A 14434-nucleotide genomic window follows, 5' to 3' on the forward strand; every position below is an offset into this window, starting at 1 on the left:
CAATTATAAAAACATTTCTAAATTATAGATATCTCTACAATACTCTGCATTCCGCTATATTTCCATTCAGATATACCATATACCTAATTATTATTACTTTTAAAAGGAAAGAACAGTCAACTTTGTTGCCTTTCATCACAAACTGCAATATCATATCCGTGGATAGTTTAATCTCGGATGTCGTAACGCGAGATACACCCGTCCTGTGGGTAGACTAGCGCGCCCCGCCGCCCACGCAAACCTACCTATTCCGACATATCCACCCGCCTTTCACTCATTCTATCCTTTTCACTTCAACCCAGAACAAGCTAGACAAGAAATACTGTAAGTTCCAGATACAGTTGGAATAGGGAGGCGCGTACAATCGTCAACATTTCTATTGCACTCCCACGTAGAACTTCTAAGGTTTATTGCCCTTTTAATTGTAGTTAGATATTATTGCTCGATAATAAAACGTTGCAGTTTCCCAATGAGCTTACGTTTCCTTTATTGCATGAAGTAATGTAACCCTTACTTCGTGCAATTCAAGTATACAACATAATTATAGTAAATTTGAATCTCGATAGCATTGTTAAAAACGGACAAAATTTATTGAAAACCTTAACTTGAAAACCCTGCTACTTTTGGTTACCTATTGGATCGTACTTTTCGACATGATCTACCCGCGCCGTGGTGTCATAGTAACGTGTCCTTTATGTCCCATAATAGTACATTACGATACAAGTGCGTAAAAAAGGAAGTTCAAGTTCAAGACACGAGTTACGAATTTTCTTTTCGCACGTGTATCGTACGACGTTTTTCAGTACAGGTGGCCCTCCGAAGTTTCGACCTGGCATATAATGAACCACTTCTCGCACTAGTGCGTAAAAAAACACCATCTGTACTGAAAAAGTATATTTTTCTTCACACCCTGTATATTTTTCTTAAGATGAAGCATCATACATAACAACATAACATTTTTGTCATTATTGTTGTATTGTATACTACCGTGTGGACAAACAACCGGTTTGTCGCATTAGCAGTCGACACCGATGAATAAATCATGTGTGTGAATGACTAAATAAGAAGACTAGTTATTATAGAATTATCAAGTAGCGTGTGACGGTAGAAACAGTGTTCAGTACAAGCTTTATTTTACCAACTCATGTCATAAGTGTAGTCACCAGTGTCACTACACTACACTGTAGTATGGCATTGGCATTCAGTACCTAATGTCACTAGTCACTACACTGTACTGTATGTCATGCGTGTTGTCACAATGTCAATACACTGTAGAGTTGTAGAGCATTACGCGACACTTAGCGTCTGAATGTGAGTAAAAGTTTGTCATACATTAGGTAAAATAATACAAAAAATCCATCGTCATATGCAAGCAGACATTTATACCTAACCCACCTACCTACTAACCTACAAACGTATATACGTAACTAACCTATATACGTAGGTAACTACGAACGCATATCTTACTCATATTTTAGGAAAAGCCACATAAGTGGAATGTGGGTTTTGTGGGAAAATAAAATATCTTGAGCTAAGTAGTTACTTAGAAAACGGTTCTAAACTGTGCACATAAGACCAAACTAAAATCTTAGAACTTATGATTTATGAAATCAATTTTTATACAGGTAAAGCAAAATTTGTAGTATTATTTTTACAATGATATATCAATGAATTATAAATAAAATTTACACAGAAAAACAAGACCAATAAGGTAACCTACGGTTTCATAGTTTGATGGAACTCTAGGCTGCACATATGCAGTATGCAGTTATGCACGTCGCATTAAGTGGCATGTCCGTCTTGAGCGAGCTCTTTATTCCGCGACTGCGCTTGCCTGGCGCCAGACATTCCATAGATATAAACTAAGACGTACTAGAAGTAGGCTTTAATCGATAGATACATAAAGTACCGAGAGTTGGACTAAGCTAAGTAATTAGGCAACTATTTTGATGGCCCCGCCGCTGCAAGGGTTAGCTAAACGGTCAAAGTTCTTCGAAGTTTGGTCGAGGACTTTAAGGTAGTGGAATAATCAATTTCATTATATATTTTTCCTTAATTATATAAGAAACTAAGACTAAACTTAAAAGCTAGCTAATGAGGTTAGGCTAGCTAATAATAAATAAAATTGAGGCATTGTACAGCGAGGAAATGTCGCCAGTATCCTTGGTACAATGCCTCAAGGGCCTATTTTAGACATTAGCTAGCTTTTAAGTTTAGTCTTAGTTTCTTATATAATTATGTAAATTTTTTCCTTTAATTTAAAAATATGTAATATCGCTCGCAGACGTTTCTGCATGATAAAAAAAAAATCATTATATCCAAAATTCCAACCTACTCGTTGTTATATCTAGACCAACGTTGTATTAGACCAACCTTAATTTTCAATCATTTTTTTTCATCATATTGAACTCCAAAAAAAAACTCCACTTGTTTGCTTTGGTTACGAAACATATTACTTACGTAAATCAGAATTCATGTTTTGATTTTGGTCATGGTCATTAAACGTTTTTCAAACAAGTGCGATGAAGGTGTGACGGGGTAGGCACTAGGCAGCGCATTGTATGTAACACCTTTGGAGGTGATTTGAAGACGTCCCTAGAATATGATGCAAACTGTCAAGCTGGCCGTATGCTCGTTTGTATACAAATACCACATCCAGCCGCCTCCGTAGTGAATGTAGCCATCTCAACCAGTTTCAATCTCTGCTTCATTAGCGCGGCAATTTGTGTAATTACTCGTCTAGCATACGGCCAGCGCCGTAAAAGGAGCAAAATGGAGCTTATGAAGCATTCTTGACATTTATCTCTTAGCGTTATAGTTATGTACTAGAACGTTATAGTTATAGTAGGTACGTCTATTGTCTGCTACTACTAGTAAGCGAAACGCCTTTGGAATATTGTCAAGAAAATAAAGAATGAAGAAATGCTGAAGCACCTAGGCAGGCACCTATATTAAAATATATACGAGCTCGTATTTAAATATCAACATGCTACTGCAATCCTAACGTATTTTACGTGAAAATGTGTAGTTCTCCTCATCATCAAAATGATTTTCCACTAGTCAACCTGAACTTCCAAAACTAAATAGGTATTAGGTATAGGACATTCTTACACAGATTCACTCAGTCCCACGGTAGATAGGTACATATGCAAATCATTAATATAATTTATTTCGTTTTGTTCCAGGATAAGAAATGCAAGAACCCCTTAAACGGTTTAGGAGACGAGTGGTGTCCGGGTCACCAGGAAAGGGTCCATGTGGACCCAGTCGCACGAGACGGCATGGTGTTCAGCCCTGAATACCTGGTGTCCGTCGCTGAGATCAACTCGGCGAAGGTCACGCCTATCAAGGTTAACGGATTCCGACCGGTGAAGGGGCTGCAGCAGAAGGTACGTTTAGAGTTGTAGAAAATCTGACAGATTACGTTTGAAATGATGGACTTAGGGCCTGATTCTAAAACCCGCTAAACAGATTAGAAGTTTGAGTGGTGTCCGGGTCACCAGGAAAGGGTCCATGTGGACCCAGTCGCCCGAGACGGCATGGTGTTCAGCCCTGAATACCTGGTGTCCGTCGCTGAGATCAACTCGGCGAAGGTCACGCCTATCAAGGTTAACGGATTCCGACCGGTGAAGGGGCTGCAGCAGAAGGTACGTTTAGAGTTGTAGAAAATCTGACAGATTACGTTTGAAATGATGGACTTAGGGCCTGATTCTAAAACCCGCTAAACAGATTAGCAGTTGAGTGGTGTCCGGGCGACCAGGAAATAGTCTATGTAGACCCGGTCGCTCGAGACGGCATGGTGTTCAGCCTTAAATACCTGGTGTCCGTCGCTGAAATCAACCCGGGGAAGGTCACGCCTATCAAGGTTAATGGATTTCGGCAGGTGAAGGGGCTACAGCAAGAGGTACGTTTAGTGTTGTAGAAAATGTGACAGATTAAGAAATGACGGATGTAGGGTATGACTCTAAAACCCTTAGCAGATTAGGTAGGAGCAGAGTGTTATCCATGGTACCAGGAACGAATCCTGTGGACCCGGTCGCTCGGGACGGCATGGTCTTCAGCCCTGAATACTTGGTGTCCGTCGATTTCGACAGGTGAAGGGGCTGCAGCAGAGGGTACGTTTTATAGTTGTAGTAAAATGGAGATAGGGGCTAATAAGCTAAATACTAAATTCTAAACTAAATACTTAGTTCGAAACGAAGATGAGCCAGTGTCATGTGACGCTCCTAAATATTAAAGAACTACTTTTGACACTAACAGAATCAAAAAGTATGCCACTAGTTAAAATCTGAAATACATAGTGCTCGTAGGTAATGTTGGTATCTCGTGGTTGCACAAATTAAAGCCTTAATTATACTTGCACCCAAATGTAATTTTAATTGTCATTCCCACGAGGGATAATACTATTTTTTTGTTCGCAGCCACGTTACAACGTTTACAACACGACGCAACCGTCAGGAAAATCGAGCGTTTTCGTGAAACTAGAGATGATCAACAACAAGCTCCAAGTGATTACAACAGTTAAAGATGGGTTCTGTACTCAGAGTGCGGGGAAGTTCGAGTACGTGTTTGTGGAAGTGGGGTTAGATGGTGTGGAGGAGAAGGCTGTGCTGAAGTTCGTGGTGCCGTGTGGGTGTGGATGCTCGGAGCTGGTGGTGCCGGCGGACCAGGAGTACTGCCACGGGTACGGGAACCTCACCTGCGGGGCGTGCCAATGCAACGATGATAGGTGAGAACTCACAAATGTATACTTATTTAAGAATGCACCACGCTAGACCGGGCAAGCTGGATCGATTCGTCAGACTCGTCATTTTTTATGATGGCTGAACACTTGATCAGTGAACAGTCCTGAACACGTGCACTCGAGTTCATAAATATGTGTACGTTTTTTCACCTTATGGCAACTAATTAAGGTGAAGAAATGTACACATATTTATGAACTCGACTGTACTCGACTGTAGTACTTTCTATAAAATACGAAACGCCGGAAACCCCGTCCCAGTCCAGCGTGAGTATCCTTTAATGACATACAAATCGACTTGGCCGCAGAGTATGCTCAATGTGGTTTATGTTTTGTAGTGCAAAAATGTTTAAAATTATTTTTTCACAGGAAAGGCAAGTTTTGTGAAAAGAAAAACTGCCAAGACCGCGGAGATGTATCAACGTCGTGCCTTGATTCTTCAAATCCTAAGGTCAGTCTTGCGACATTGAACCATTATGTATTAAAATGAAAAATGCTTGCTTTTATCATTGTTTTTGAATATTTTAACAGGAACAGTGCTCAGGCAACGGCGTTTGCGATGAATGCAACAAATGTCAATGTTTCGACGAGCCCACAATCAAAGGCTCACAATATTTCGACCCAGACAACGATTGCAAAGACCTCTGCACCACCATCAACTACTCCGAGTGCCACGTAGACTGCATAATAAGCAACACAGAGGGGCCTTGCGAAGCTTGTGGGGGCCATGATTTCATGCAGAGGTGGAACGAGACTCTGCTGGATGAGAGAGATGATTGGAATAGAAGGATGTGGGTGAATTGTAGCGTGAAGACAGAGAGCAGAATACTAGTCTATTGGGCCATGAAGATTAATACGTTTATCTATATGATGCGGAATGAGCAGGCGGACTCTGGAGCACTAGTCAACACCGCTGGCGGAAACGGTAAGTAAAAAAAAAAAAAAATTAATTTAAACTGTTTATTTCAGTCATTTTTTATAGAATTTTACAAACAAAACTCTTAATCTATTATTATTTAGATTCTAATTGAGTTACGTCTAATTGAGATCATGCATTACATTACAGTTTCAAAGTTAGTCTATGACTCTATGACGAACATCATAGAAAATAAGTTAGAACGGATATTGTCATGTGATTTAATTTAGTTTGTTTTGAAATCGAACGAAATAGAAGAATGCAACTTTTATCCAATTGAACATGGTTTAACAAGTTCACTGTTCCACTCTGATTTGTAAGGCTTTGTAATGACAAGACTTGGCGTGACCCATAATATGTGAAGGCATCGGGCAGTAAACGTATTAAATTACATTTTTTAAAGTAATACCTACTGCGGGTGGTAGGTACGTACCGTCGTGGATTAATTATGTTATGGTAAAAGCATAATGATGTCGACTTTAAATAACAGATAACTCTTTAAAAATACTATCGTTGCATGGAAGGTCTGGGTAATAAAGCACTTGATTTAAGGCTTTTAATTAGATTTTTACGCTGTATGAATTTATTACAATAACTATATATCGTTACTGCCTATATTTAAAAAGAATGTTAATATTTATTGTTGCTGATGACACAAAAAAAGGGCCACATTTCATAACTAATACATGACGCTGCATAATGAATACCTACCAGTATTTTAGCTACGAACTACTCTCACGAAGTTATAAGATGACTTGCATCTATGTAATATTTGGATTCTTAAAGCTTTTGACTTTGTACATAAGTAAGTTCTGGGCCTTTCAAATACTCCATGCTTATGAAAAGACGACATTGCAACAGATCCAGTGTTGTGTTATAGTAAGTGACAGCTTCTGACATGGCAGCAGTTTTCGATAAGTTTGTACAAAAATTAAGGAAAAAGTTAAATTTGTTTTTATTAATTCCTATTTTGTTACCAAGATTTAGTTGATGAATTGAGATTTTATTAAGTTTTATTTCGTCATTAAGGTTCTCTAGTATCTATATTTTCTTAATTATAACAATTATCCTGTATATATCTTACGAAAGTCGACTTATATTACTAAATGTTGGTAACAAAATAGGATCAATTAAAATTTGCTGACGTGGCTATGTACAAAGTTGACGGGAACTGCTCTGGATAACGTGAACACAGAAAAGTAATTTGTTTCTAAATAAAAAAAATCTATCTGATTCAAACTTCAATATTATTGATTCGGATTCAATAACCGTTTAAATATACTTTAAATGGGAATCCGAATATGAATTACGAACCTATCAACGATGATAAATAATATGTTAATGTGATTGTTAAAACAGCTGCGTTTCGTCATACTCGTAACATTCATTCATAACTATCAGAAACTAAACAAACATTCAAACCAATGTCATCTGAGTCCTAAGACAATAACCAACCGTCAGACGCAAAACATACTTAATCCCATCCCAACTTATTCATATAGTACAACTTTTGTACCCTAATTGAATTTAAAAATATTTACCCTTTGACAGTACGAATAACTATTAATATACATTGTAACAAACTTAATCCGCTCCAGCAGAATAAGCAAACTAAATTTAAAAACCTGCCTGATTGCTAACCTATTAAACAGTTTCCATATTCCAGATGTCGCTAAATAATTAACTAAAAACTTTGTGGTGAGGGTCATTAATTGGCATTTGCATGCAGTAATGCCAATCTAATCGCATGCCTAATAAATAAGAGAGCGAATACCGAAACATCTGCCTGGCTGAGTGCCTACCGCTGGTCCAATTAAAACTAAAAACAACTTTTTTTTATTTTGGTCCCAAATTAAGGACCAACTGCCAGAAGTTAACAACTAGAATTTCGCAAGAGGAATGTAGGTCCTATGTGCCTAATATATCATGTTTCTGTCTTAAATAATACATTGATTATGATGATTAGCAATGTACAAACAGCCAATAAAATTCAATATACTTTCAGTGACGATCCCAGTGGTGATCGGCGTGATAGCAGCGATAGCAGCAATGGTGGCCGCCGCCGTCGGCTACGTCATGTGGAAGGGACAGGGGGCGCTACCAGCGGCCGGATCCAACTACGCCAATATCGAACCTGAAGACAGCGTGGGGGTCAACCCGTTGTACAAACCCCCGACGTCGTCCTTCAAGAACCCGATGTACGCTGCGAAGTCTTAAGGGTGAGTTTCTTACTGATTGAATTTGCAATTTTTGACTTGACTATTAGCAGCCAGCTGAAAGTGAAGAAACCTTTTGCTGACACAAGCGCAAACTGAAAATATGATGCCGTAAAACATAAGAAAAGACGCAAGCGCTGCTTTGATCCCTAAATTCTTTTTACTGGCCCCATAGCCGAATGATCAATCTATCTCTATCGCTCTAGCACATTGGCGCGACGGAGCCAGACTGCATTTCTGCGGCGTTCGGCCTCGCAGAAATGCCATTCGGCGACGGGGCCTGATCTTTATAATTCAAAAGCAATACTTACGCTTGACTAGTGAAAGTAATGATCGCCCGTCACTGCCATCCCTGTGATATTAAACAGTCAATCCCTGGTCCTTTTATAGCATAGTTCAAACTACATGAGACAGGCAGTAAAACACCGATCCCTGACAATTTTACGACTATCAATTATGACCGTCTCCACAAGGAAAATATTCTTTCAAACATACATAAAGATATTGAAAGTTTACGATCGGCCGGTGAACGGCCTGCGTAAGTGTACACAGGGATATCTTTTATCAAACGGACAAATTATTGTGCGCGATATCGTTGGCCTTGCCGTTTCATGAGCTATGTTTTACAAATTAACCCTTCACTAGACTATTGCGTTATTAAATTATGAAAGATCTTAAATAATTGTACCTAATGACATTGATTGAGAGTTACTTATATTATTATTGAGTATTAAGCATTCTACATAACGGGCACCAAATCAATAGGTAACACTTTTTGAGAAAGACACTTTTTAGTCGTTTGAGCAGTTTAATCAATAACAGTATCATATTCAATAATCTTACGTATGTACCTAGAAATATACCACTCTATTATTCAACACATTTTATTATTACCTATTGATTCAAGTGATAATTCAAAATTTAAATAGAATAATGTTAGCCCACGCTTACAGGAAGGATGACTACAATTTGTCGAAGCTTTATAATGTATTATCTTAGGCAATAATGGTTCAAATACCTTTTGTATTAAAACCAGTATTGCCTTGACACTGAAGAGGAATGATAGTGATGCAGTGGGTTATTTTGGTCTCGCAAAACCGAGCGTTAACAGAAATATCTCTTTCGCTTGACAAAGAAAAATTTTGTTGCGCATTAACATCTACAAATATATGCCTATCTTGAATTACTCTATATTAACTACTTATTTGAAAAAATTGCATCAGAACAGAATCCGTTGCGTAGTTTTATTTTAAAGATCTCAACAATAAGCATACATAAGACAGACAGAGGGAATCGACTTTGTTTTATACCATGTAGTGATAGAACTGCTTTTCTGCTATTAAAGTTTTGCTGAAGGTGGAAGATACTTTCAGTCTTCATCTATTTATAATCATTAAACCAACAATACACTCTATTTCGTGTGTCAATGTATACTTAATATAGCGGGTGAAATTTATTTTACTAACGTGAGGCGGCCATTAAAAATACGTAGGTACTACAAAAAGTCTATGCTAACTTGCCGTGCAGGCTCCGATCTCTTCGTACGCCTAATTGCTATAAAACTGGAATGTCACAGAAATACGTTGCGCGTACGTCGTTATCGATATAATTTATAACGCGTTATAAATCAATTTACCGCAGACACGCCGATAAGGCTTAAATGTCACTACTGTGTCACCACTTTCGTGCTTACTACACTAAATACCAATACCATACTTACAGACACTTAATAAGGCGTTCATGGATAGATAGCATTACTGTAACGAAAAGGTGAAGTGTCACGTGGCACACCCATAAATAAAGTGCACCACACACAACTACACACAAACTCAACGTAAGCATCTCTTATAGTCTCTGAATACATTCAGATTTTCCATGGACAAGATATATAATTAAGTAGATATGACAATACTAAATTCTGATAAAACCTGCTCTTGAGATGTGCTGTGCATTTCCCTTAATAAATAACGTTTAAAATTTTATCCGTAAGCGTGAGACCTAATAAAATTACGTGATGACAAAAACCTAAAATGCGAGTCCTTTTCAATCATAAAGCCTTGTGGAAAGAAATTCTTTATCAGGAGGATATTTGAAATAACAAAATGAGTTTGTGTGATTAAAGAAGCAGACGGATATCTGTCAAAGTAATTGACCGCGAATTTAGCGCTAGAAATGTATGTAGCAAATGATAGAGCAACCAATGGATTTAAAAGAAGGATGTTGACATTTATGTACCCTATTTTGCCATGTATTTTACATCATGTATTTGTAGATTCCCGTTTAATTCGGTGCTCTTACTTTTCGATGGCAAAACATGCAGGAGTTTCATTTAATTTTAGTGCTCTACCTACTGATATATCTACTTCACTTCATAGGAGTAGGATATTGTTGAATGTGATGAAATTTTAAATTTTAAAGGCAATTTAAAGAAGTCCATTTTTCCATCTCAGTCGTGTCGGAATCTTGGAGAATTCGGCCGACTTCCTTAAAAGGCAAATACAGGTGCAAAATGTGCTCATTTAGCCGGCTTATGTCAATAAACACTTACCTATACTCTTAGTCATTGATCATCCTTATGCACTTTTAATAAGGTACACGAAACATCAGTTGTGTGTATGAGAGGGTCTGAGACTTACCACTAATGAGCATTTAGGTAGAACGTTCGTTACATATGTCATTAACATCGTTGTCGAACTTAAGTAATGAGCAAATGTTGTCGTTTTAAATAATTGTTCATTTAAGTGCAGAAAGTTCTGGCGACTTTAAAAAACTTATTTTTTGCAGCTTCATACCAGTCGCCTTTCATTCATATGGTATCATGATGATAAAAACACAATTACTTCATTAATTTGTAATCATCTGACCTGAAATGTCTGACCTTTCCGTCATTATTTGACAGTTTGATAATTTAAAAGGCCAATTGGTGTCACTTTAGATACCTATTAAATGCTACAGGCTGCTCTAAAAATTCGACAATAAATATTAATAATAATTTATAATACACTTCCAAAAATTATCACCATAAATTAAATAAAACAGAGTCTGCCTAAGCGCCTATGATAAAAAAACGCAAACATTAAATATAAGTCTTAAAATATATAAATCACGATGTGTTCTTTGATTATTATGTAAATAAATAAAGCATAAATGTTTGTTTACAAAACAATGAAACTTTAAAAGTCCTTGCGACGTTGTGACGTTAGTAAGCAAATGACATACTCCTTTGGCACTGGTCCCACCACGAGCTAGTAAGTTAAAAACGAACACAAGATAAGCACTCCCGTGGAAATAAAAGAGACACGGCGATGTTTATAGTTACTCGCCCAGCGGTGAGCTATCAAAATCGCCGTGTCTCTTTTATTTACTATCTTTTGTTCTCATTATTAAGGTAAGTAACAGTCTTTAACCGTCTTCAGTGCCTCATTTAGCGGATCAAATACAAATTACAATGCAACTGACAGCGGCCAGATAACTGTCGCCTTATATCATTATTAGTGGCCTTGGGGTCAGTGGCCCGAAAATTGACCTCATACCCTAAGTGTTGCTTCCGCGATAATGTTAACTCGATATGGTAGTAAATAAAATGTTCTGGAGAATAAAGACAAATGCCGGATGTACTTAATTTATTGGAGTTTCTTTTATTTACAAGAAAATTGAAATATTGAGTAAATAAATATTTATATAAATGCACATTGTTTTGTACGAAATTCTGTTACTTATGTCAGGTAACTGTGCTATATATAATAACATGTAATTAATTATATGTTCAAGATATTACAGAAATTCATATTAGGAGCTGTTTTAACTTAGCCAACCTAAAATAGTACATTACGATACAAGTGCGTAAAAAAGGAAGTTCGAAACGAGTGGCGATAAATTAAAACACGACCGAAGGGAGTGTTTTAAATCGACACGAGTTACGAATTTCCTTTTCGCACGTGTATCGTACGACGTTTTTCAGTGCAGATGAGCCTCCGAAGTTTCGACCTGGCATATAATGAACCACTTCTCGAACTAGTGCGTAAAAAAATGACCATCTGTACTGAAACTTATTATACAATTATTTTACCACTTCAATGGCGCTTAACCGCATAAAATAAGGCTAAACATAACCAGGATTTATTACCACTTATTCATAATTTAGTAACAAGTTTAGACTGTAAAGATTTATTTAGCGCTAAAACAACAATGAACATGATTTATTACTTTTCCCCTCACTAGCTCGGAAACACGTGTTTTGTCCTTTAATACCAGCGGGTAAAAACGCATTTTATCCACTAGTGGGTAAAGTAATTTGACTTTGAATAAAGTCAAATTAACTGTTTTAAAATTGATAAAAGTAGGTGAATCTAGTAATATAGATGATTTACCACCTGTGGAACTACTGGAAGCAGTGATAAATTCATTTTTTGCGTTGTAGTTTCCTCGCTATAGTGAGGGGAAAAGTTTTGTGTTACACTCGGGTGCAAATGTATTTTACTTCTCGTGTGTTAAAAAACTCGCAAGTTCAAGATTCTATTCTCGAACCACTCGCTTCGCTCGTGGTTCAACTATAGAATCCTTTCACTTGCTCGTATTTCAATTCCACACTCGGCGTTAAAATACAACTTTGCCCCCTTGTATAACAAATAACTATTATTAGCCGCAGCCAATTGTAGTTTTATAATAATAACAATCTCCAATCATCACAAATACACTCGTTAAGCACACATACATTATGTTATTATTTAATATTGCGTCATAAGTACTATCACAATTGGAGAGAAGTCGCATCGAGAAAGCACGTACGTTGTCCAAGCATTAGATAGCAATAAACTTAGAATCACAAATGTATCGGAAAGTTTAAACAGGGAACTTGTAGCCATTGGTACTAGTTTACGTAGAATAGTGTTAAATTTCCATTGAAACCTTATTAGCAATGGCGTAAGCGCCATCGCCAATAAGCATATGGGTCTTTCTTTATATGATAGCGTTGTGGTATTGGTGTGATACTACATTTACATGCAAGTCCAAACTATACGATTGTATTGATTGATGATTATTTTATAGTGAAGATCAATGTCGATGATATTACTCAATAAATGAGATAAAGTCAACATTTAAATATTTAATTCAGATATTTAGAATAGAATAGAATAGGTATGTACCGGTTTATGAGGGAACGACAATAAGGAATGCTTGAAACAAAAAACTTGCGAAGAGTTGTGTTAATAACTTATCTAATTAGGTAAAATCGCATTGCCATTATTTATCGATTTCCTTGGGAAGTTATCTTTCCACAATGTCGAACAACGAATAGGAACCAATGTACAGTGATTAAAAAGAACATAGTTACTAAAAGTCTTTGGTGATCAAAACTTAGTGACTCAAAAACTATGTTAGACTATTTTTTTATTGTACAGTCAGCCAATTGTAGAACTATGTCACAGTGACATTATAAATCAGATTGTATGAAATATCTTACTGCTTGTCATTTTGACATGGTTGTAGAGAGGAGGTTCAATTGGTAGACTATGTACACTACACTATATTGCTCTAGATAACCAAATTTTATTTAGGTACTTTTTCTATAGAAATAGTAGGTGTTAGAAAAATATATATTCAGCCTGTATTTCAATGCATACTTTATAAATTGAGATTCGGTCTTTGAGCAATTTTGAGATTATGATTTATTGGTTCTTGGTAGATCTCTTCCACGTAACCAAGACGTACTTAGATACACCGGTCCTATATACTACAAGTATTAAAACGAGTTTTCAGAAAATATGTAACTACGGGTACTACGATCATTAGTCACTATTAAAATGCATAAGTAATTCGCCACCAAGGCGCCAGAATCGTTATGGTAAGTTATTCGACTAGGTGCCTATTAGAAGTTATAATCTGGTGTCGGCTCATGACTTTTAATGGAACAACTCTTGTACGACCGATAAGGCGATATGCGCACGGACATTGAGTAATTGTATATAAACAGATACTTATTACACGGTTTATACTTAGGCACTGGTCCTACCGCGAGCTAGTAAGCTATGAGCTATCGGCTATAAAAACGAACAAAAGATAAGCACTCCCGTGCAAATAAAAGAGACACGGCGATTTTGATAGCTCACCGCTGGGCGAGTAACTATAAACATCGCCGTGTCTCTTTTATTTGCACGGGATTGATTATCTTTTGTTCATTATTATAGCCGATAGCTTATAGCTTACTAGCTCGCGGTGGGTCCAGTTAATGATAGAATTGCATATCGGTTAACGTACGTGTATTACCGTCTTAGATATGTATTGTAGGGACGCCCGGCAGGATACAGGCACATGGTACATGTCGATCATATGGTGCGTTCATTCAGCCCAATTCTTTGGAGTTGGAGCTGCAGGGTTCGGTGGCCTTCCCACACTTTTCTCCTCAAATCTTCTCGTTTTCCTGCAGAGCCGAAGGTCGTCTTTGCGTTCGACATCATTGAGCTTATCTTCTCTCAAACTGTTATCTACCAGAATGTATCACATCGCGGTGCCGCTCATACATGGTGCATTCTCGTCAGAATTCGTCTCTACGTATTTTCC

The 14434-nt window shown here is 37.3% G+C and overlaps 1 protein-coding gene across 4 annotated transcripts in view; it reads left to right on the forward strand.

Moving 5' to 3' along the window:
* LOC125227304 (integrin beta-3-like) overlaps nt 1–14434 on the forward strand; it is a 77471-nt gene that overhangs the window by 21848 nt on the left and 41189 nt on the right. For all 4 annotated transcript variants that reach the window (XR_007177171.1, XM_048131587.1, XM_048131586.1 and 1 more), the window contains exons 2-6: nt 3186–3389; nt 4422–4729; nt 5111–5192; nt 5273–5666; nt 7663–7876. Coding sequence is in view for 3 of the 4 variants with exons in the window: in XM_048131587.1 (XP_047987544.1) it covers nt 3186–3389; nt 4422–4729; nt 5111–5192; nt 5273–5666; nt 7663–7874 (1200 nt within the window). In the remaining variant the exon portion in view is untranslated. The remainder of the gene's footprint in view (nt 1–3185; nt 3390–4421; nt 4730–5110; nt 5193–5272; nt 5667–7662; nt 7877–14434) is intronic.

This window comes from Leguminivora glycinivorella, chromosome 6 (assembly GCF_023078275.1).
Source record: "Leguminivora glycinivorella isolate SPB_JAAS2020 chromosome 6, LegGlyc_1.1, whole genome shotgun sequence".
Taxonomy (NCBI): Eukaryota; Metazoa; Arthropoda; class Insecta; order Lepidoptera; family Tortricidae; genus Leguminivora; species Leguminivora glycinivorella.